Source organism: Adiantum capillus-veneris, chromosome 28 (assembly GCF_014529385.1).
Source record: "Adiantum capillus-veneris isolate H3 chromosome 28, ASM1452938v2, whole genome shotgun sequence".
NCBI lineage: Eukaryota > Viridiplantae > Streptophyta > Polypodiopsida > Polypodiales > Pteridaceae > Adiantum > Adiantum capillus-veneris.
Window position 1 is genome coordinate 97,288,650 of NC_140958.1, and position 21,864 is coordinate 97,310,513.

Below are 21,864 nucleotides of genomic sequence, written 5' to 3' on the forward strand. Positions count from 1 at the left end.
AGCCAAAGCCTACCGCCTCACCACGGGCCGGTTTCAGGGGGGTTGGGAGAGAAGAAGAAAAAAAGAAAATTTAACCACGTAGGAACAATCCCAAGAGACCTCAAAAATCTGGCCGATGAGTCTTACACTGAAGACCTAATAATTGTAGACGGAACTGGCATAACTTATCTACACACACACACACACACACACACACACACACAGAGAGAGAGAGAGAGAGAGAGAGAGAGGAAGAAGAAGAAGAAGATTGTTTTAACGTCATAGGAAACTATCCCAAGAGACCTTAAAGATCTATCCGACGAGGAGAGTTGAACTCAAGACTTGTTATTCAAGAGGGAAATGGCATAACCAATCTACCACACTTGGGTGATAGAAACATTATACAATTTTCCTCTTTTTATTTAGGAAACTATCCCAAGAGACCTTAAAGATCTATCCGACGAGGAGAGTTGAACTCAAGACTGCTGATATGGGACCAGCCAGCCTCATGCAGTAACGCAAGGGAGATGAGAGACCAAAAGCCCAGCATGAACTGATACACTAGAAGAGGGAGAAGGGAGGGGGGGGGGGGCACTCTCACATATAAATGTGTGCAAGGAAGGCCCCACGACATGGAGAAATGGGCCAACCATATGAAATGCACAGAGCAGATTTATAGTGGAAAATAGCACAATCACAACGGCAGTCATACTGCAGGTCGCCACATGCATTATACTGGCTGGGCAATACATGGCATATGCCATAAACATGGCCAGAAAAGTGCAAAACCTCAACTGGGCCAGGCATAGCCACAAAACAGCCCCCATCCCTATGATCTGCCCCTAGAAGTACCAAGGCACTAGCAGCCCCGTCCAGAGGTGCAAAACTCTATCAGTACTGACTGCTAGCTACTCTAAACTACCAGTCTGAAGCCCTACGCTTCCAGACGAGTTTGAACCCTGATTGAAGCCTCCTTGTCCTTCCTGCAAACAGAATTTTTTAATAGATGCTAAAGCCTAAAGAGTCTAATCTTTGTGCAAAGCAAAACAAGGCTACCAGATTCCCTGGAGACAATTGGTAGCCTTCTCAAAAAACGTTGACCCCTAACAACCCCTCTTGTCCCTCCTGAAAACAGAAATTTCCATAGATGTCAAAAGTCTAATTTTTTGAGAAAAACAAGGGGACAATTTTCTCTGATAAAACTACACAAGAATTGTCTGACCAAGATGCAAGTAAAAAGAAAACCATTGAAATGACCTCAACTGACTGCACCAGCATGCCCCTTTAGCAGAATGTATAACGTGTCTGAGAAAAGGGCATTGACTAGGAAAATTGCCCTAAGAACTTTAACACCTACAATCTAAAGGATGCTAATTTTGGACTGATAGCAAACAAACTGCTTGCATCATTATCTCCACAAAGCTGAGAAAATAATCACTAAAGTATCCTCCTGAATATTCCTTACCAATTAGAATTTTCCTTGAGGAAGAAATTTTATTGCATCCCATCCTAAGATTCACCCAACTCCCTGTATGGCACTAATCTACAGGATGCCCTATTAAATTATGCTCGGTTTCTCGAGTCATCTTCAAATGTATTCATCCACATAAATTTTAAACTCAATTCTTTCAGATGATTTTACTTGAACACAATAAGCCATTTGAGCAAAGATATGCTTCACCATGCCTTCAGCTTTTTTCGAGGGTATCTCAAAGCTTGTGACGGAATGATCACGCAGTCTTTCAAACCCCTTGGGATTTTTACCATGAGCACATGCAAGAGCACTCATCAACTTGGCATTTTAAATATTGAAAGTACAAGAACGTGAACGATGTGAGATCACAAACCCAAAAAATGCTTATTTTGATTCAATCAATTCTAGAAAAAATCCAAGGAGCTGCAAAGTGAAAGCTATGATGGAATTCCCGAGAGAGATTTACCAACGTAAAAGAAAGTTTACTGTATCCTCTAAAACCAGACCAGACAAACATGTGAGCTTCATTTGAGTTGCTGCAATAATTCTTAAAAGCAGTTAAAGCTAATGGTAAACTTACCTCAGCCCCATACAGGCGGTATTCTTCCTTAGAGACGAGCTCTACCTGGGCGCCAACCATCCTTTCTACCAATAAATTACCGACAAGCCCTGGATCTTCATCAACTTGAGTCTGAAGAGCAAGAAAGTGTTCACCGTTTTATTTTTTTTGTTTAACATTGATCACCTCAACAAATAAAAGGGCATAGGTTTCAACCCTGCTGGTTCGTAAAATAAGATAGCAGTCAAGGTTCAGATATCGTGCTGCCACTGCAGTTGCACGGCAGTGATTGCTCTGTATTCCTCCTAATGTGATTACACAGTCTGCACCTTCAGCTTTTGCTGCTGCCAGGAGAAATTCGAGCTTTCTAACTTTGTTACCACTAAGTTGCATTCCTGTCAAATCATCCCTCTGCGAAATCCTGAAAACTCAGGGCTAAGCCTTACTATCTCACATGCTCCAACAAATATTTAACTCAAAACAATGTCCTGGCTAACCTTTATCCAGACTTCAGCACCAGCGGGCAAATTGGGTAGATTCCAACGATGTATTGGAGTGGGAAACTGTAAAGCTTAGCTTAAAATTAGATACTATTTGCACAATTAAAGTCCAAAATAACTGAAAAAAGATGAAGCTTACATAATATATATATATATATATATATATATATATATATATATATATATATATATATATATATATATATATATATATATACCTTCATAAGTTTAGAAAAGTCTGAACTCACGAATTATAAGAGAGAATAAAGCACTAATAAAACTATAAAAGCAAGGGACACAAGAAAAGAAAAGGAAAAAACAAAAAACAAAAAACAGAAAAACTAAATCACCTTTTTTGCTACGAAACAAAACTAGATAAAACAAAATATTATTAACTTAAAATCTTTTAAGAAAAGGCATGCGCAAAACAAGCTGACGCAACTCACTTGGCTAAAACTTAAAACACGTACTCAACTTTAAACAAAAAAGGACAAGGCATCTTAAAAACTTAATCATAGAAATCAAACTTCACACAACAACTTCTAAAGGAAGAAATTCTTAATTCCTAATGCAAGCTAAATATGAAATCAAAAAATGAATACTACTACAAACCTATGAAGAAGAGGCTACAAATAACCAAAGAAGTACAAAGATCCAAACTCGACAATATGTGACCTCAACTTCGCTGCTTGTCTAGACAGGAAGAATAAGATTATATCACCTTTATCATGCATAGCTTGGACAACAGCTATGACATCCCTACTCACGTCGTCAGTGCCCAAGAGTAGGTACATTAATAAATTATATTGCCATCTTTCTAATAAGAGTCTTAATGAATTAAATTGCATAGAAGCTTTAATATAAAGGAAGAGATCAAAGGCCAGCTTTTGAATTCAAACAAGTAAAAATGGCTTGTTTATTTGTTCTCTTATTGTGCAGAGCTACTGCACTTGTGACAGCATGGAGAAAATAGCAAGAGGTCTCCAACATCATTAGCATAGTCTCTATGTTCAATCGACAGACATTGGCACACGTAAGATAGAAGAGAGCAAAAAGATGTAAAATGAGGGGGGCTAACACCTCCTCCAGCTCTTAAAACGTGCCATCTAGGGAATTTACAAGTGTCAAGGTAGTATGATAAGTAGAGCAATAGCCAAATACAATGCAGAACATGTCAAAACAAGCACATGAATAAGATGGTGTTCCTAGTTTTGTTCAAAAAGTCATGTTTTAATAATTTTACTGTGGCGCCGCCCATGAACTGACCGGCTGAACAAAGTATAAATAGTCTCCACGGGAGAAGGTGAAACCGGCCCGTGGGGCGGTAGGCTTTGGCTTTCACCTGAAATTCTTTACTTCACACACACACACACACACACATAGAGTACTTTGCAAAGGCAACCTGCGACGGGAATTAACACTTGAAGCACACACATGGCTCGAAAGCTAGAATGCTCCGCGCAGACGCTGACAACTTGTAGGCCCCAAAATTGGCGCCCCTTTCGGTATTTCTTTATTCTTTAAGAGGGTAAATTACAAGAAGAGTCATGGGAATTCTTTACCTGTATCCAGCTAGATACCACCTGTTTTGGCAAAATTTCGGCAACAACCAGCCCCAAAACTTGCCCGAAACTAATTCCCTTGTTGGAACTTGCTTCCACTGACATAAACCCTCTAATTTCTACCTAAAAACAGTAAATTCAGCACGCTGTATTTACTGGTTTTTGCCCTGTTTACAGCCCTAAACAGTCCCTAAACTGTCCTCTAACAGTGGGGCACTGTTCCCAATGGTTCTGGCGTACGTATGGCTGAAAAACAGTCAAAATTCAGCACATAACCAACGCTGAAAACCCACCTGTACGGTGAGGTTATCACTCTCACCGGTGCCTGTTACAAAACGTGTCCCCAGCCAATGGCAATTCCATTTTTGTTTATTTTCTCTTTCTTTGGGGAATTTCGTTTGTTTTACCTTTTGAAAACACCCCTCTGGAAATCTAACTGCCCTGCATTGCATAGCCAGTGTGGAACTGTTCAGAGAGAGTCCAAGCCTGAGGGCTAAAGAGCACTAAGGTTGGACAAGGACTATGGTTAGCCAAAGTGGGGTCATTGGCCAGCCAAAGCGGAATCCTTTGCTACATAGGCTACATTTCAGTTCTGGGTGTGGCTACAGAGTACAAAGAGGGTCAGATGACCTAGAAGAATGTAATGGCAGAAACTCCTAAATTTTAGGGACTGCTATTTTTGGACGGCAAAATGTCTTCGCGTCATCACGTGCAGTTTGACATGGGGATCATTTTGTTACTCTGTGGCCAAGTCAACAGAGGCTGCAGGTGAGATATTTTTAGACCCGAGGATTTAAAGCTGGAAAATGCACAAATGAGTGACACTTGGCACTCTGAGACCAGTTTACTACTTAAAGAGAAGGCAAAAACGTGATTTTCATCTGTGAGCTCGTTTTTGAGTGCTGTCACAAGTGGGAGAGCTTCAATGGAGTGCTGGCTTACCCTCTATGTACAGTGAGGTGCAGGATGTCATGACCTGCACACCTCTCACTGCTCTCTCTCTCCCCTATTCTTTATGGTTATGCCCCTCTAGTGGGCTCATCAGATTGACCAATGTACAGTTATGTGGGTTCATGCACGATTGCCGAGGCAAGAGCCTCTTGCGCAAGTATTAGATTAGCTAGCGGCTAATCCCCCGCACGTACAGGTGATTCGGAGAGGTTTCACGTGCGAAATCTCGTCCGATTCAAAGGGCAAGTAGTCCTATAGGTGCGGGAGCTGGAGGCATAGTTACAGGGGACGGGGGGGACGGGCCCTAGGGCCGAGGAACGGCCGTAACCGGGCCGGGAACGGCTGGGAACGCCGAGGGACGGACGGAAAACGGGCCGGACGGGCGGGTCGCAGGGGGGACGGCCGGGGCCGGACCGGGGTCGGACGGACCGGACGGGGACGGCAGGGGTCGGCCGGGGTTAGATTCAAAAAAGTGACCGTTTGCAACGGCTCTGTGCAGCCCCAACTGCCATATTTTTTAAGCCTTGGCCCTTGGGAGGCTATAAAAGGCTCCCTTGGGCCTCTTAATACTCATAGTCTCAATGCTCAATGCTCATTCCATTTCCCTCAAGCTCAAGGCTCAAGCTCATTCCATTTCCCTCAAGCTCAAGGCTCAAGTTTGAACTTTGAAGCTCTCCTCTCCCTCTTCTACCCACTTTGAAGCTCTCCTTTACTCTCTCCACACAAGCTCTCCTCTAACCCTTCTAACTTCTAAGCTCTACTCTCTCGAGTCTCTCCACCATCATGTCATCTCAAGCCAACTCCACTTCTCAAGCCGCTTCTTCTCGAAGGAGGCCCGCCGTGCAAACGTGGTCGTGGTGGGATGAAGTCGACTTTAGCTCGCGTGGCAAAGGTGGCGGTGCAAGACCATGGACGTGCAAGCTATGTCCATACAAGAGATCGGGTGGTTCAAACAAAGTGCGAGCCCATCTTCTTCATGAACCCGGTCACGAGGTGAAGTTTTGCCCTCATGTAGCTCCCGAGAAGAGGTTGGATCTTCTTGAGAAACTCACGGTGTATGAGGTTGCGGAAGCGGCCAAGAGGGGCCGTTTTGTTGCCGTTGATCCCTCCGCCACGGCGACACCGCGAGAGCAAAGGGAAGCCAACCTTGACGACATCTCTCGAACCTTCAAGAGCCATGGATCTACACCGTCCTCTTCCCTTCCGCATCGCCAAACCACTCTCAACGAAAATTGGAATCCTAAATTGAAGGAAGAGGTAGATAGGTCGGTTGCCCGATTCTTCTTCCACGACCACATTGCCTTCCATGCTTCGCGGTGAGTTTCCCTTGGCATATACACATTGCAATCTTCCATTTTGTATTCATAATGGGTTATAATTTCTCGACTCTCCATACTAACGCAACATGCTCTATTTTGTGTGGATAGGTCTCCATACTTTCGAACCATGGTTACAAAAATAGGGGAATATGGCTCCTCTTATGTGCCACCTTCATCGGAGAGGCTTCGCACCACCCTTCTTGACAAAGAGAAGCTTGCCGCGGAGCAAGCGGCCCAAGCAACAAAGGATTTGTGGGAGACCAATGGCGTCTCTCTTCTTGTAGATGGATGGAGCGACACCCGCAAGCGGTCCATCCACGGGGTGGTTGCCTACTCTCGGGGGGAGATGTACTTTGTGGAGTCACATGATGCATCCGATAGTGGCAAGGCCGCCGAGATGCTTGCTGCGGAGTGGACAAGCACCATAGAGATCACCGGCCCGGAGAATGTCCTTTGTATGGTTGCAGATGGAGAGGCGTCAAATAGGGCAGCCGGAGCTATCATTGAGGGCATGTATCCCAGCATCCATGTCACATTTTGCATGGCGCATTGCCTCAATAACCTCCTCAAGGACATAGGGAACTTGTCATGGATTTCACCCACCATTGGTGACGCCTCTTGAATTGTCTCCTTTGTGCTCAACCATCAAAAAGTGCGCCATGAATTCTCAAAGAGGAGCCAGTTGTCTTTGCTCAAATATTCAGAGACAAGATTTGCATTCAATTGGCTTATGCTAGGCCGCTTGTCTACATGTGGTGGAGCCTTAAGGGGCCTCTTTCTCAATGATGAGTTCCAGGCCATGCCGGAGTCTACATCAGCAGTAGGATTGAAATGCCGAGAATGGGCCGACGACGCCGCTTGGTGGGAGGAGGTGAAGACTCTTGACGCCATGGTCAAGCCTATTCTACACCTACTTCGAGTGGTGGATGGCTTGCAGCCATGCATTGGCAAAGTCTGCGAAGCCATGGATCGGATGATAGAGGCACTTGAGAAGCTTGTGCCTGACCCTGTTCAGTATGCGGAGATTCATGGCTTGTGTGAGTCGAGGTGGAATGGATACTACTCTCCACTTCATGCGGCAGCTTATGTGCTTGACCCTGAGTTTCAAGGAAGGCGTCAAGAGACCGACAAGGAGGTGAGCAAAGGATGGCGGCTTGCATTGGAGCGCCTTGAGCCTAGCAGTGACATTAGGCGCAAGATTAGAGACGAGCTACTCAACTACAGGCAAAAGAAGGGCTCCTATGGATGTGTAGATGCACAGCTTGATCGCAACAAGATTGGCTCGGTTTTGTGGTGGGAGGACTATGGAGGAGATGGCCCACATTTGCAGCGCTTGGCTGTTCGTGTCCTTAGCCAAGCATGTACCACTAGTTGCTTGGAGCAACTATGGAGTGTGTACAGCCACATTGCCTCTAAGAAGAGGAATCGCCTTGGCGTTCAGAGGGCCAATGATTTGGTGTTTGTGAGCGCGAACTTGCGCATGCTTGCCAAGAGCATCACACACAAGGCAGATCCTTTCACTGAGTGGGAGATGGCACAAGAGAATCCATCTATGGCCGATACTCTTTTGGAGGAGCTAGAGGAGGATTTCGAGCCTCAATGCGAGCCTCCCGAGCCGGAGCCCTCATACGTTGCTGACGACCTCGACTACGACGACGATGTGGAGATTCAGCAGGTGAGCACTTCTTAAGTTTGATGATCATTGATCACTCGACTCTCAAGTCTAGACTCTTGAGTCTACGACTCTACCTACTACATAGCCCTTTGTACTTTTTGTTATCCTTGAGGCCTCAGGCTTGTCCTAAGTCCTTTAGGCTTTTTGACTCTTGAGCCCTTGTGGCATGCACTTCTCATTTTGTATCCATCGATCATCGATGTTTTATTAGCACATTTCAGCCTATATGACTCGTGTTCTTTGGTCTATTTAGTGTAAATTTATGGTCAAAGTGATGCTCTATGTGTGTGGCATGTGTGTAGGTCAAAAAATGCCAAAAGAACTCTCTTTTTTTTTTTGCCGTTCCGACCCCCGTCCCCGTTTCCTGACTTTTGCCGTCCCGACCCCGTTCCCGACCCCAACCCGCCGTCCCATGTAACTATGGCTGGAGGACTTGCTACGGATGCGACCGGCACGCAAAAAGAGCCCGAAACAGTGAATTACAGCCTGCTGTGTATTTTTGCAGGTTTAGGGTTTTGGCCCTAAACGGACCCTAATACCCCCAAGAGGTTCGGGGACGCGAGGGGACCGTTGTACAGGTGATCTGGAGCATTTTCACGGTAGAAAACAGAGAATTCAGCGTGCTACAGATTCTCGCCAGGTTTTGCAAAGTGTCCGTATGCGTCGGGAAAGTCATCTAATGCGTGGGGATACTGACTGTGAAGGGTCCTAGTACAGTTATGCTGCCGAAATCGGGCCAGAACAGAAGAAATTCAGACCATATTGTGCAAGACAGCTTGTAGGAAACCACAGCTTTTATTCCCTCTTTTAAAGAATAAAGAAATACCGAAAGGGACGCCTATTTAGGGGCCAATCTGGTGTCTGACTCACATATAGATGCATTCTAGCATCTGTATCCCATTCCCCTCTCTTGTGTCATTATAGCACAGGTAGAATAGACGACTAATAATGGGTGAAAGCTAAATCAAGGTTTGAAGTAAAGTCTACCGCCCTTTTTGGATTTAACACGCCAGTTACATGGTTCCATCGACGGGATTAAATCACTTTTTCCTCAAAAAGTGACCCGTGGTCAATTTGGGTTAAAGACACAGAGGAGAGTTTGGGATGACCTTGAAAACACAGAGAGTTTGAAAGTAGATCGAGTGGATTTACAGGTGAGAAAGGCTACGAGAGTCTTTCTTTGGATACAGGCGAGAAAGGCTACGAGTCTTTCTTTGGATACAGGATGGATGGCAACAAGGAAGAGGGTTCCTGTTCAGAGGATAGACAGCCTATTCCAACTGCACATGAAATTGGTGAGAGTTCAGGCCAAGCAGAGAAAGCTTTGCAGGTTGTTACTGCTGTGACCATGTTCAAGCAATTGATGGAGAATCCAAGATTTATGGAGTTCATACAATCTTCATCAATAGCACATCAAGTTCAAGGTAGTTTTGGCATGCCACGAACAGTGTTTAGGGGTATGCAAGGCATGGTGCCCAACCCCATGTATGCAAACATTGGTTTGCACCCAGGATTTCAAGGCACACAAGGTCAGTTTGGGGTGTCACAAGGCAACTTGGGTATGGCTGGTTTTTCAATCCCATCAGTGAATATGACACCTCCACATCAACATGTTACTGGCCAAGGAGTACAGATGGCTCCCACAGGTGTACCCATTATGCAAACTGTCTCTTTTGACAATTTGGAGTCAATGGATAAGCTAAAGCCATACAAAGAAGATGATCAGTGAGTCCATTGACACATTCAATGGCTTTGATGAGAGGACAAAGGTTTTCTCTTTCCTCGAACAGTTTGACAAAGCATTTGTTGGAAGGAGCATTTAAAGTCAAGAAAGCTGCCACTTTTCTGGAGGAAAAAAAATGCAAGTCAGTGGTGGAATACACTGTTGTTACAAGGACAGACTCCTTCCACTTGGAATGATTTCATACAGGTACCGAATTAGCTAAAGGCTAATTCAAAACAGGTACAGGATGATTTAACAAGATTTCTTGCAAGAAATCTCGTGTAAATCAAAGGGCAAGTAGTCCTACTCATGTAGAAGATCAAAGGCTACGAATTGGTGCGATTGGCACGCAAAACAGAGCCCGAAAGAAGAAAATACAGCTTGCTGTATTTTTCTGCAGATTTAGGGTTTTGACCCTATTTGATGCCTTTCTGTCCCAAGAGCTTCGAGGAAGCTAGAGGACAGTAATACAAGTGATCTGGAGCATTTTAGGAGCTAAAAACAAAGAATTCAGCGTGCTGAATTTCCAGGACAGGTTTCCAAAAGTGCTCTATTATGCGTGGATAATCACTTGGATATGTGGATTTTTGGTTGTGAAGGTTTCTACTACAGTTATGCTGCCAAAATTGGGTCAAAAAGAGAATTCTCGGCCCAATAAAAGTGACAGCATAAGGGTAGATCACAGGTTAATCTCCAAAGATCAGGATGAAGAGCAGAGAAAGATTGTTTTCGATGCTCAGTATAAAAATCAGTGATATTGCATAAAGGCTGAAATTGCCTGAGAGTTGGAAGATTCACAATGCGTTTCACGTGAGTCTTCTCAGACCCTATGTGGGTGCTGTGCCAGAAGATATGCTAGCTGAAGATCAGTTGGAAGTCGAGGAACTTGACGAGATCTTGGTCCCGAAACAGATTTTGGCACATAAAGAAAGAAAAGAAAAGGCAAGGTTGCAAGGTGCTGTTTGGTAAAGTTCAAAAGCTATTCACCTCTGGATGTCAAGTGGATGGAAAAAAGTGAACTTGCAGAGTCACTAAAAGTATGGAAACTTAAAACCTTGGTTTGCAACCTACCTTGACCCCTTGAGATTCAGAGCTACATGGATTGTCAGTGTGACAATGGCTTCTGAAAGAAATGAGCTCAATTGAAGTGCATGTTACATGAATGTTAGAGCTGTACAGATTGTCAGTTTGGCAATTGCTCTTATGGAATGTCCAAAAGTTTGTTTAGTGCTATAGAAGTGAGTATTTCTTGTCAGTTTGTCAAGGGTACAGCAATTATTTCTATTGAAGAGTGCATGTGTAACTGCATTCTTAAACTGTTGGTTTGGGTATGCTCGAAAGGTTACTGGATCCAACATGTACTAAAAGACAGTGGCAAAATGTGACACTTCCATTTTGTCATTGGAAAGTTATGGACTCAAAGCAATGGCAGAGTGTGACGCTTCCACTATGTCATTGGGACAGGGTTCACACGCAAGCAATACATGTGTCAACAACGAGGTGTTGACTGTGAGCATGTATGTGTCGTACATGTGTTGACACGGTGTCCAGACACCCGAGTGCTGATTGTAAGCATGTACGACATAGGTGCAAATGTTGCTAATTGGACTATTTTCTTATTTTTAATGATTAAATCTCTTTTTTAGGATATTTTATTATGTGCACTAAGAACTGTTAAAAAGATTGTAGCTACAGGAACTGCCATCAGGAACGGACAACTCTGATGTGTCATTTGATGGGTGACGGTAAACATCGCGAAGGAGTTTCCGTAAGTTCGGTGGAAAGGGCCGGGTTACGAGTGCCTCTAATGCGTCACATGATGGGTGACGGGTGCATCAGTAAGGGGGCATCCCGTAGGCTAAGGAGGAAATCCGAACTGAGTAAGAAAATACGCGTAAGAACGCAAGCACAAGAATAAAGATGGGTTCAATGAAGCTTTTTACGAAAAGCAAGAACAATCGCGAGAAGGCAGACGCTTTCCCGCGAGGAATCTATGTTTGCATTGCATTCGTGCATGTGGTTGCATCCAGGGACGCCTGGGAAGTGTTGTGAAATGCATTGGTTTTAACTTATAAGGTTTTATTGAGTTTTTGGGCAGGTTCAGACCAATTTTAAAATATGCCGGCTGCCCACTTAATAAGTGGGCAGCCACTTAGAAGATAAAGCAACCAGCGAATTCTCTCCCCCTATTTCGGGTAGAACAGCGCAACAAAAAAAAAACGGCCGCGATCTCTACGCGAGCAGCTATTCGTACCGTGGCCAGGGAGCTATAAAAGCACCACATGCCCTCATTCAAAGGGGGTACCAACATCAGCAAGAGAAGACTCTGCCGCAAGAGATCGCGAGACTACGAAGCACGGAAGTCGCTTTTCCCGCGCAAGAGCGACAAGTATCTATTGTGGATTTTCCATACGAATTGTTGTCGCGTGTTTGTGTGGTTTGTTTTGCAGGAATCTCCCGTCTTACGGGAAGGCCCTTCACGGGAAGTACGGCTTCACGCCTAAGTCCCTTACGGGAAAGTACGGCTTCGCGCCTAAGTCCCTTACGGGAAGGAACGGCCTTGTGCCCAAGCCCTTTACGGGAAAGCACGACCTTCGGGTCTAAGATTACAGAACGGAGGAGTTTCCTCGGGTTCTCGTGCTTGTATACGAATTCTCCCTGAATAAAAGAATACTCTTAACGGGGGGGGGACCAGCCCATCTTCTGGTCCCCAATACTGTGTCGATCTTCTCCCTTCTCTCACATTTGCAAAGTATTTTAATTTTCAGATTTTCAAGTGCTCGTGTACGCTCCCGTTTTGTGACAGTGGTATCAGAGCTCGGACTCCTCTCTTTCTCTACAAAGAAGGACGATTCCGGGAAGAACGGGAAGAACCATGTCGAGCCAAGGGAGAAGCGTTGAAGAGGAGCTTCAACAAGTGCAAGCTCAGCTTACGGAGTTCGGAGTTGCAACAAATCTTACTGTTGCCAGACGTCCAAAAGCTTTCGGGAGGAATGAAGAAAACGAATGGAACTGATGCAGCCAAGAATCCAGACAACACTGTTGGCGTGAGACCACAGGAGGCAAGAGAAGAAGACGTGCCGAGGTGCACAAAGGATCTACGGATCGGAATGAACGGCCTACTTCAAGGAAAGGCCAGGAAAAAGCGCTCTCTTTGCTAGACGAGAGCAAGGACATCTCTATCTCATCTCCATCTTACTCTCCTGATTATACTTCTACTTCTCGATCATCTCGTTAGAAGAAGGAAGCCGCTACTACTACTACCCTACATCAACCTAAAGATAAGCCTCAATTCAAGAAGCATGGTCGCAAGTCTCAACATCGCATGAGAGTCTTCAAATCGGGCGACAAGGACATCAAGTTCGAAACCTACAACGGACGGAGAGACATCTGCAAAGCAATGTCCTTCATCAGACAGTTTGAAGTCGCCTTTACCAATGGGCACTTCACAGAAAAATCCAAATTACACCATGTGGGGATGCACCTCAAGGAAACGGCAAGTAATTGGTGGTTAGCCAAGATTCTGGAAGGTTCTCAGGCCAGAACTTGGGAGAGCTTCAAATCTAAATTTTATGAACAATTTCTTCCACCTGACTTCGAGCGGGACATACGGAAGGAATGGGACTGGCTTGCCCAGAAGGAACATGAAAAAGTAACGACCTATGTGGACAAGTATTGGTGGGTTCTTCTGAAGGTCACTCCCTTCATGAAGATTGCCGACAAGGAAAAGAAAAGAAAGTTCGAAGCGGGTCTCCAACCGCAGCTTCGAAAGAGTATGAAGGTGTATCCGCATGATACTCTTCAAAGGATGATGGAGTCAGCAATCATTGCTGAGGATTTGCACTCAACTGGGACGCCCAGAAAGATGGAGCATAGCACTTACCGTGCAAGACAAAGAGGGGTCTACGATGACCAAGGGGGCCAAGGAAGAAAACGTCCTCCATCTAGAGACGATGATCATTCTAAGAAGCCAGAGGGCACTGGCAAGCGAACTAAGTATCTTTCTCCTACTCAACTCCAAACTTTCAGAGAGGAAGGAAGATGCTTCTACTGTGGCGAGAAAGGACATATGAAACTGGACTGCCCTCTAAAGCAGCAATGGCAAGAACAAGCCTCTACGAGGCAAGAGAAAGCAAGGAAGGAACCCGCACCACCAAGCTCGAACTCCATTCCAGATGTTCAAGGAAACACAGAAATGGAGAAAGGGAAGCGTCAACTTTTGAAGGGCGGGGGGTCTTTGAACAACCAGCGAGTACTGATTCTTTATGATCTAGGATCCACAGATAACTTCATCTCCCTGGATACTGCGGAACGTTTGTGCCTCACACCGGCTCAGCTTGGCACAACGGTTACATCCGGATCGGCATTCGAGGGGTTGACAACCAATGCAACTCCCTTGCAAGGACAGCTCAATCTTCGGATTGGCGAGTACAAGGACCGCGAATCATTTTTGATGGCACCTATCATGGGATGTGATATCATCTTGGGTATGCCATGGCACTTTCACATGACACCTATTCCCGATTATGTGGAAAAGACCCTCACTTTTGATCATGGGGGTAAGAAAATAAAGATTCAAGCTGATGCAAGAGATTGGCAGTTCCCAATTGTAAGCCATATCTCCATTAAGAAAGAAATGAAGAAGTGTGTTTCTGCTTACTTGATTTTTGCAAAGGATAAAACTAGTAGGGACTCTCTCTCTAGTTTGGAAATTAAGCGTCTTCAATTTATTGAAAAGTACAAGGATTGTTTCACGGAAACACTTCCTGATGAACTCCCTCCGGTACGCCCGGAAGATCACCGCATAGATCTCATACTGGGTAGCTCGCCTCCCAATCAACCCCCTTATCGGGTGAATCTTGCTCAGCAAGAGGAAATTTTGAAGCAAGTCAACGAGCTTCTAGAGAAAGGGTTAGTACGACCAAGTGCTTCACCCTACTGCTCTCCAGTTCTACTGGTGCAGAAGAAAGATGGCATGTTTCGAATGTGCATAGACTATCGGTCTTTAAACAAGATCACAATCAAGAATCGCTTTCCGATCCCTCGGATTGATGATATACTTGATAAGTTGCAGGGTGCAAGTGTCTTTAGTCGCATAGACTTAAAGAGTGGGTATCACCAGATATGGATCGCCCCTGAGGATGTCCACAAGACTGCTTTCCGCACAACCTTTGGACTATATGAATTTTTGGTAATGCCTTTCGGCTTGACAAATGCTCCTGAGACGTTCAATCGCATGATGGACCGCATTTTCAGCCCGTATCAAGCTTTTACGGGAGTATTCTTTGACGACATACTCATCTTCTCTAAGTCAAAAGAGGAATATCGGAAGCACTTGGACTTAGTGTTTCAAGAATTACGAAAGCATGAGTTGCATGTGAATGCAAAGAAAAGCGAGTTCTTTCTCTCAGAGATACACTATCTCGGCCATATAGTCTCTCACAATCAAGTGAGTATGGATCCTGCCAAGATCCGAGTGGTAGAAGATTGGCCTATTCCCACTACGGTACATGATGTACGTAGCTTTCTGGGATTATGTTCATATTATCGAAGGTTTGTCCGAGGATTTGCTCATGTAGCAAGACCACTTCATGATTTGACAAAGAAGAAGATTCCTTTCAGATGGGGATCAAGACAACAAGGAGCTTTTGATCGGCTCAAGTACTTGCTAAGCCATGGACCTATTTTGATAGTGCCTGACTTAAGAAAACCATTTGAGGTTCACTGCGATGCTTCAGACGATTGCATCGGAGCAGTGTTAAACCAAGAAGGCCATGCAGTGGCCTACGAAAGCAGACGGCTTAAGGATGCAGAGTTGCATGCATCAATCTACGAAAAGGAACTCACGGCTGTGATTCACGCCTTATCCAACTGGAAGCACTATCTTCTAGGAGCGGATTTTGTGATCAAGACTGATCACCAGAGTTTGCGGTATTTTCTTACGCAAAGGAAACTATCTGAGAAGCAGATGAGATGGGCAAACTTTTTGTCTATGTTTCACTTCCAGATCCTTCACACGGCTGGGAGTAAGAATGTGGTCGCGGACGCATTGTCTAGGCAGCCAAGGGTGAACACTATCACTTCGGTGTATCATCAAGAATTAGAAGCACTACCGCATTTGTATCTGAATGATCCAGACTTCTCCACCGTTTGGGGAAAGCTACATCGTGGAGAGAATGAGTTTCCCTATTCCATTCGGGACGGTTATCTCTATCACCATCAGGCCATATGTGTGGCGGAACCATTAAGAAAGAAGATCATGGATGAAGCACACGCTTCGCCTTATGCGGGTCATCGGGGTATTCTCCCTACGACCTTAGCAATGGAAAGATATTTCTTTTGGCCTAGCCTTAAAGCAGACATTGATAAGTATGTCAGGGAATGTTTGGTTTGCCAATAAGTGAAGTATGATCGGCATAAGACGCCTGGGTTGCTACAACCTTTGCCTGTGCCTAATGAACCTTGGGAAAGTATTTCCATGGACTTCATCATGGAATGCCTAAGTCTATTGTGAGTGATCGAGATCCTCACATGACAGGAAATTTTTGGCGTGCCTTGATGGATAATCTTGGTACGAAGCTGAATTTTTCATCTGCCTACCATCCTCAAACGGACGGGCAAAGTGAGATAGCCAATTCCACAGTATTGGATATGTTAAAAGCTTATGTGTCAGACCGGCAATCTGACTCGGAGAAATATTTGCCTCTTGTCGAGTATGCGTATAACAATACCATACACTCATCGACGGGGAAAGCACCTTTTGAGATTCTTTATGGTAAGCCTTTGCTTCCACCCATCCTTTTAACTAAGGATAAGATCTTTGCAGCAAATGAATTTGTCCGGGATTTGGACACCGCCTACGGGCAAGTTAGGAGAGCTATTCTACGCTCTCAGGAAAAGCATAAGAAAGCTGCAGACAAGCACAGAAGGAATCTAGACATAACAGTCGGACAGTTAGTCTTACTCAAGTTTGAGAAGGCAAGACTTAAGAAACAAGCGTCTCATAAGGGGAAAGTGGTAAAACTTTCTACCCGTTATTATGGGCCGTTTAAGATCACTGAGCGAGTGAATGATGTCGCTTTCCGATTAGAGCTATCGCCTAATTGGAAGATCCATAATGCTTTCCATGTCAGTTTACTCCGGCCGTATGTAGGACCGCCTCCGAGCCAGCCTAGCGCTAAGGAACCTCCTGAGGTTGAGGAAACAGAAGAAATACTCCAACCGGAGCAGATAGTAAGTCATCGGGAGCGGTCTCTCAAATCCGGAAAGATAACACGGAAGTATTTGGTTAAGTTTAAGAACTATTCGAATCTAGATGCTCAGTGGAAGACGCAGGAGGAATTAGCAGCTTATCCCGAGATACCGGAGGTATATGTCCAAGCACCACAGTTGAGGTCAATTGTTTAGAAGCCAGAGGGATGTTGCTAATTGGACTATTTTCTTATTTTTAATGATTAAATCTCTTTTTTAGGATATTTTATTATGTGCACTAAGAACTGTTAAAAAGATTGTAGCTACAAGAACTGCCATCAGGAACAGACAACTCTGATGTGTCATTTGATGGGTGACGGTAAACATCGCGAAGGACTTTCCGTAAGTTCGGTGGAAAGGGCCGGGTTACGAGTGCCTCTAATGCGTCACATGATGGGTGACGGGTGCATCAGTAAGGGGGGCATCCCGTAGGCTAAGGAGGAAATCCGAACTGAGTAAGAAAATACGCGTAAGAACGCAAGCACAAGAATAAAGATGGGTTCAATGAAGCTTTTTACGAAAAGCAAGAACAATCGCGGGAAGGCAGACGCTTTCCCGCGAGGAATCTATGTTTGCATTGCATTCGTGCATGTGGTTGCATCCAGGGACGCCTGGGAAGTATTGTGAAATGCATTGGTTTTAACTTATAAGGTTTTATTGAGTTTTTGGGCAGGTTCAGACTAATTTTAAAATATGTCGACCGCCCACTTAATAAGTGGGCAGCCACTTAGAAGATAAAGCAACAAAACCAACCAGCGAATTCTCTCTCCCTATTTCGAGTAGAACAGCGCAACGAAAAAAAAAAACGGCCGCGATCTCTACGCGAGCAACTATTTGTGCCATGGCCAGGGAGCTATAAAAGCACCACATGCCCTCACTCAAAGGGGGTACCAACATCAGCAAGAGAAGACTCTGCCGCAAGAGATCGCGAGACTACAAAGCACGGAAGTCGCTTTTCCCGCGCAAGAGCAACAGGTATCTATTGTGGATTCGCCATACGAATTGTTGTCGCGTGTTTGTGTGGTTTGTTTTGCAAGAATCTCCCGTCTTACGGGAAGGCCCTTCACGGGAAGTACGGCTTCACGCCTAAGTCCCTTACAGGAAAGTACGGCTTCGCGCCTAAGTCCCTTACGGGAAGGAACGGCCTTGTGCCCAAGCCCTTTACGGGAAAGCACGACCTTCGGGTCTAAGATTACAGAACGGAGGGATTTCCTCGGGTTCTCGTGCTTGTATACGAATTCTCCCTGAATAAAAGAATACTCTTAACGGGGGGGGGGGGACCAGCCCATCTTCTGGTCCCCAATATTGTGTCGATCTTCTCCCTTCTCTCACATTTGCAAAGTATTTTAATTTTCAGATTTTCAAGTGCTCGTGTACGCTCCCGTTTTGTGACAGCAAACGAGGACGTTTGAGATTTCAAGAGGGGGGTATGTCACTAGCCAGTGGCAATTCCATTTTTGTTTATTTTCTCTTTCTTTGGGGAATTTCGTTTGTTTTACCTTTTGGAAACACCCCTCTGGAAATCTAATTCCCCTGCATTGCATAGCCAGTGTGGAACTGTTCAGAGAGAGTCCAAGCCTGAGGGCTAAAGAGCACTAAGGTTGGACAAGGACTATGGTTAGCCAAAGTGGGATCATTGGCCAGCCAAAGCGGAATCCTTTGCTACATAGGCTACATTTCAGTTCTGGGTGTGGCTGCAGTGTACAAAGAGGGTCAGATGACTTAGAAGAATGTAATGGCAGAAACTCCTAAATTTTAGGGACTGCTATTTTTGGACGGCAAAATGTCTTCGCGTCATTACGTGCAGTTTGACATGGGGATCATTTTGTTACTCTGTGGCCAAGTCAACAGAGGCTGCAGGTCAGATATTTTTAGACCCGAGAGTCTAAAGCAGGAAAATGCACAAATGAGTGACACTTAGGCACTCTGAGGCCAGTTCACTACTTAAAGAGAAGGCAAAAACATGATTTTCAGCTGTGAGCTCGTTTTTGAGTGTTGTCACAGGTGGGAGAGCTTCAATGGAGTGCTGGCTTACCCTCTATGTACAGTGAGGTGCAGGATGTCATGACCTGCACACCTCTCACTGCTCTCTCTCTCCCCTATTCTTTATGGTTATGCCCCTCTGGTGGGCTCATCAGATTGACCAATGTACAGTTGTGTGGGTTCATGCGCGATTGCCGAGGCAAGAACCTCTTGCACAGGTACTGGATTAGCTAGCGGCTAATCCCCCGCACGTACATGTGATTCGGAGAGGTTTCACATGCGAAATCTCGTCCGATTCAAAGGGCAAGTAGCCCTACAGGTGCGGGAGCTTGAGGACTTGCTACGGATGCGACTGGCACGCAAAACGGAGCCCGAAACAGTGAATTACAGCCTGCTGTGTATTTTTGCAGGTTTAGGGTTTTGGCCCTAAATGGACCCTAATACCCCCAGGAGGTTCGGGGACGCGAGGAGACCGCTATACAGGTGATCTGGCACATTTTCACGGGAGAAAACAGAGAATCCAGCGTGCTGCAGATTCTCGCCAGGTTTTGCAAAGTGTCCGTATGCGTCGGGAAAGTCATCTAATGCATGGGGATACTGACTGTGAAGGGTCCTAGTACAGTTATGCTGCCGAAATCGGGCCAGAATAGAAGAAATTCAGCCCAGATTGTGCGGGGCAGCTTGTAGGGAACCACAGCTTTTATTCCCTCTTTTAAAGAATAAAGAAATACCGAAAGGGGCGCCTATTTAGGGGCCAATCTGGTGTCTGACTCGCATACAAATGCATTCTAGCATCTGTATCCCATTCCCCTCTCTTGTGTCATTATAGCACATGTAGAATAGACGACTAATAATGGGTGAAAGCTAAATCAAGGTTTAAAGTAAAGTCTACCGCCCTTTTTGGATTTAACAGGCCGGTTACAAAACGGGCACCACATGCCAATAGAAAAGAACAGACTGAACAGACTTTTAGCACTTCAATAACAATTGAACCGAAAGAGAGAGACGACACGTGAAATGGAGTGGCGGAATTCCACCCCAGAGAGTATTGGCCCCAACGCTTGGCGCCCCTTTCGGTATTTCTTTATATTGCATCATCAAAGGACAAGCCGATACTCCAAACTCTACACTTCTCCAGGAAGCATGACATAGAATGAGCCCTTAGCACATATTTAAAGGCCCTTGGCCTATGAAAAGCAGTTTACATGAAAAGCCTTCAAACTCAAAAGCTTCTGGTCCAAAAGCAATGCCAAAAAGCTTGCCGCGTAAATCACGGAATTCCGTACAACTGCCACGTCAGCACTATCAGTGCGTTTTGCGGAAATCTGCCATGCCAGCACTGTCAGCAGAAAATCCAGAAACTGCCACGTCATCAACTGCTACACATGTGTGCAGGTCCTGCTTTATTTTAATCCTTTATGTCACTTGGGGCCCCATCCAATGGGGTCCCCATAAGTTGGTAGGACTTCTTCTTTGTTACTTGTTCTTCTTAGGGTTTAGGCCCCTCGGTCGGCATCTACAAGTTAGCTCCATTCTTCAGGGCTTTGACACGTCAGCAGTTTGTGACATCTCCCCTTTTTGAAAGAGAGTAATCATCCACGATTACAGCATGTCTGCAAAACAACTCAAGTTAGCTCAAAAATTTCCGAGGGTCATTCCGAGGGAGATTCCGAGGAACAATCAGTTTGCTCTTTTTGTTAAGGAGTTAGCTTCTCCTTTCTGCTCTTTTGATCAAGGAGTTGGCTCTCCTTTCGCCTCTTTTGATCAAGGAGTTGGCTCTCCTTTCGCCTCTTTTGATCAACGAGTTGGCTTCTCCTTTTGTCCAGATCGGAACTCTTGATATCCCGGCGTAGTAAAATTAGCCATCACACCTAGACCGCATTGATCTTCCACGGGTGTCTTGATGCACTAAAATTACATACCCATGCAATCTCATCCAATTAGGAATATTCAGTGGTTGGCACATCACAATGCAACACAAATGCTCACATATACAAAACATAGAAACATAAAGTCGCCGATAAACACTCCTCCCACATAACCTAACAAGGTTCGGGCCGGGAGATATTCAATGACTCCCTCATCACTCCTCCCGTATAACCTAAAAAGGTCCGGGGCAGGAGATATAGAGGCCTTTTACAACCAAACGCCCCCCAGACCGCAGCATGTGTCGTTTGAAGGTGTTGAGAGTAACCACTGCTCAGATTTCTTAATACTCCTCCCGCATAACCATCCAGGTCCGGGCCGGGAGTAACAACAAATATATGTTTCAAGCATACAACCAAACGCTCCCCAGGCATCGGCCTGCGTCGTTCGGAGGTTTTCTAGCATACAACGAAACGCTCCCCAGACATTGGCCTCATAGTTACATGGGACGGCGGGTCGGGGTCGGGAACGGGGACGGGACGGCAAAATTCAAGAAACGGGGACGGAGGTCGGGACGGCAAAAAAAAAAAAAAGAGTTTTTTTGGAATTTTTTTACCTATACACATGCCACATACATAGAGCATCACTTTGACCACTAATTTACACTAAATAGACCAAAGAACATGAGTCATATAGACGCAAATGTGCTAATAAAACATCGAGAAATGAGGGCCCAAAGGGTGGCTTTTATAGCCATTGGGGTGCTTTGAAGTTCAAACATATGACTATTGGAGAGAAACTAGCCTCTAGAAATGATCAGGTTTTCAAATTTAAAAAAAAGTCCCCTCCCATCCCCTGCCGTCCCCTCCCGTCCCCTGCCGTCCCCTCCGTCCCCTACCGTTCCCTGCCGTCCCCGGGACGTTTTGCCTGCGTTCCCACTTGGCAGATCTTTTCCCGTCCGTCCCCCTCCGTCCCCACCCGTCCCCGTCCCGGAAATGGGTGTCCCCCGTCCCTAGGGTCCG

The 21,864-nt window shown here is 45.3% G+C and overlaps 1 protein-coding gene across 1 annotated transcript in view; it reads right to left on the reverse strand.

The window, feature by feature from the left end:
* Nucleotides 1-21,864, reverse strand: part of D-CDES (D-cysteine desulfhydrase) — an 87,564-nt gene that overhangs the window by 56,733 nt on the left and 8,967 nt on the right. The window contains exons 2-4 of the mRNA XM_086504416.1: nt 2,510-2,575; nt 2,229-2,423; nt 2,034-2,144 (exon numbers count right to left, since the gene is read on the reverse strand). Coding sequence (XP_086360542.1) covers nt 2,034-2,144; nt 2,229-2,423; nt 2,510-2,575 — 372 coding nt within the window. The remainder of the gene's footprint in view (nt 1-2,033; nt 2,145-2,228; nt 2,424-2,509; nt 2,576-21,864) is intronic.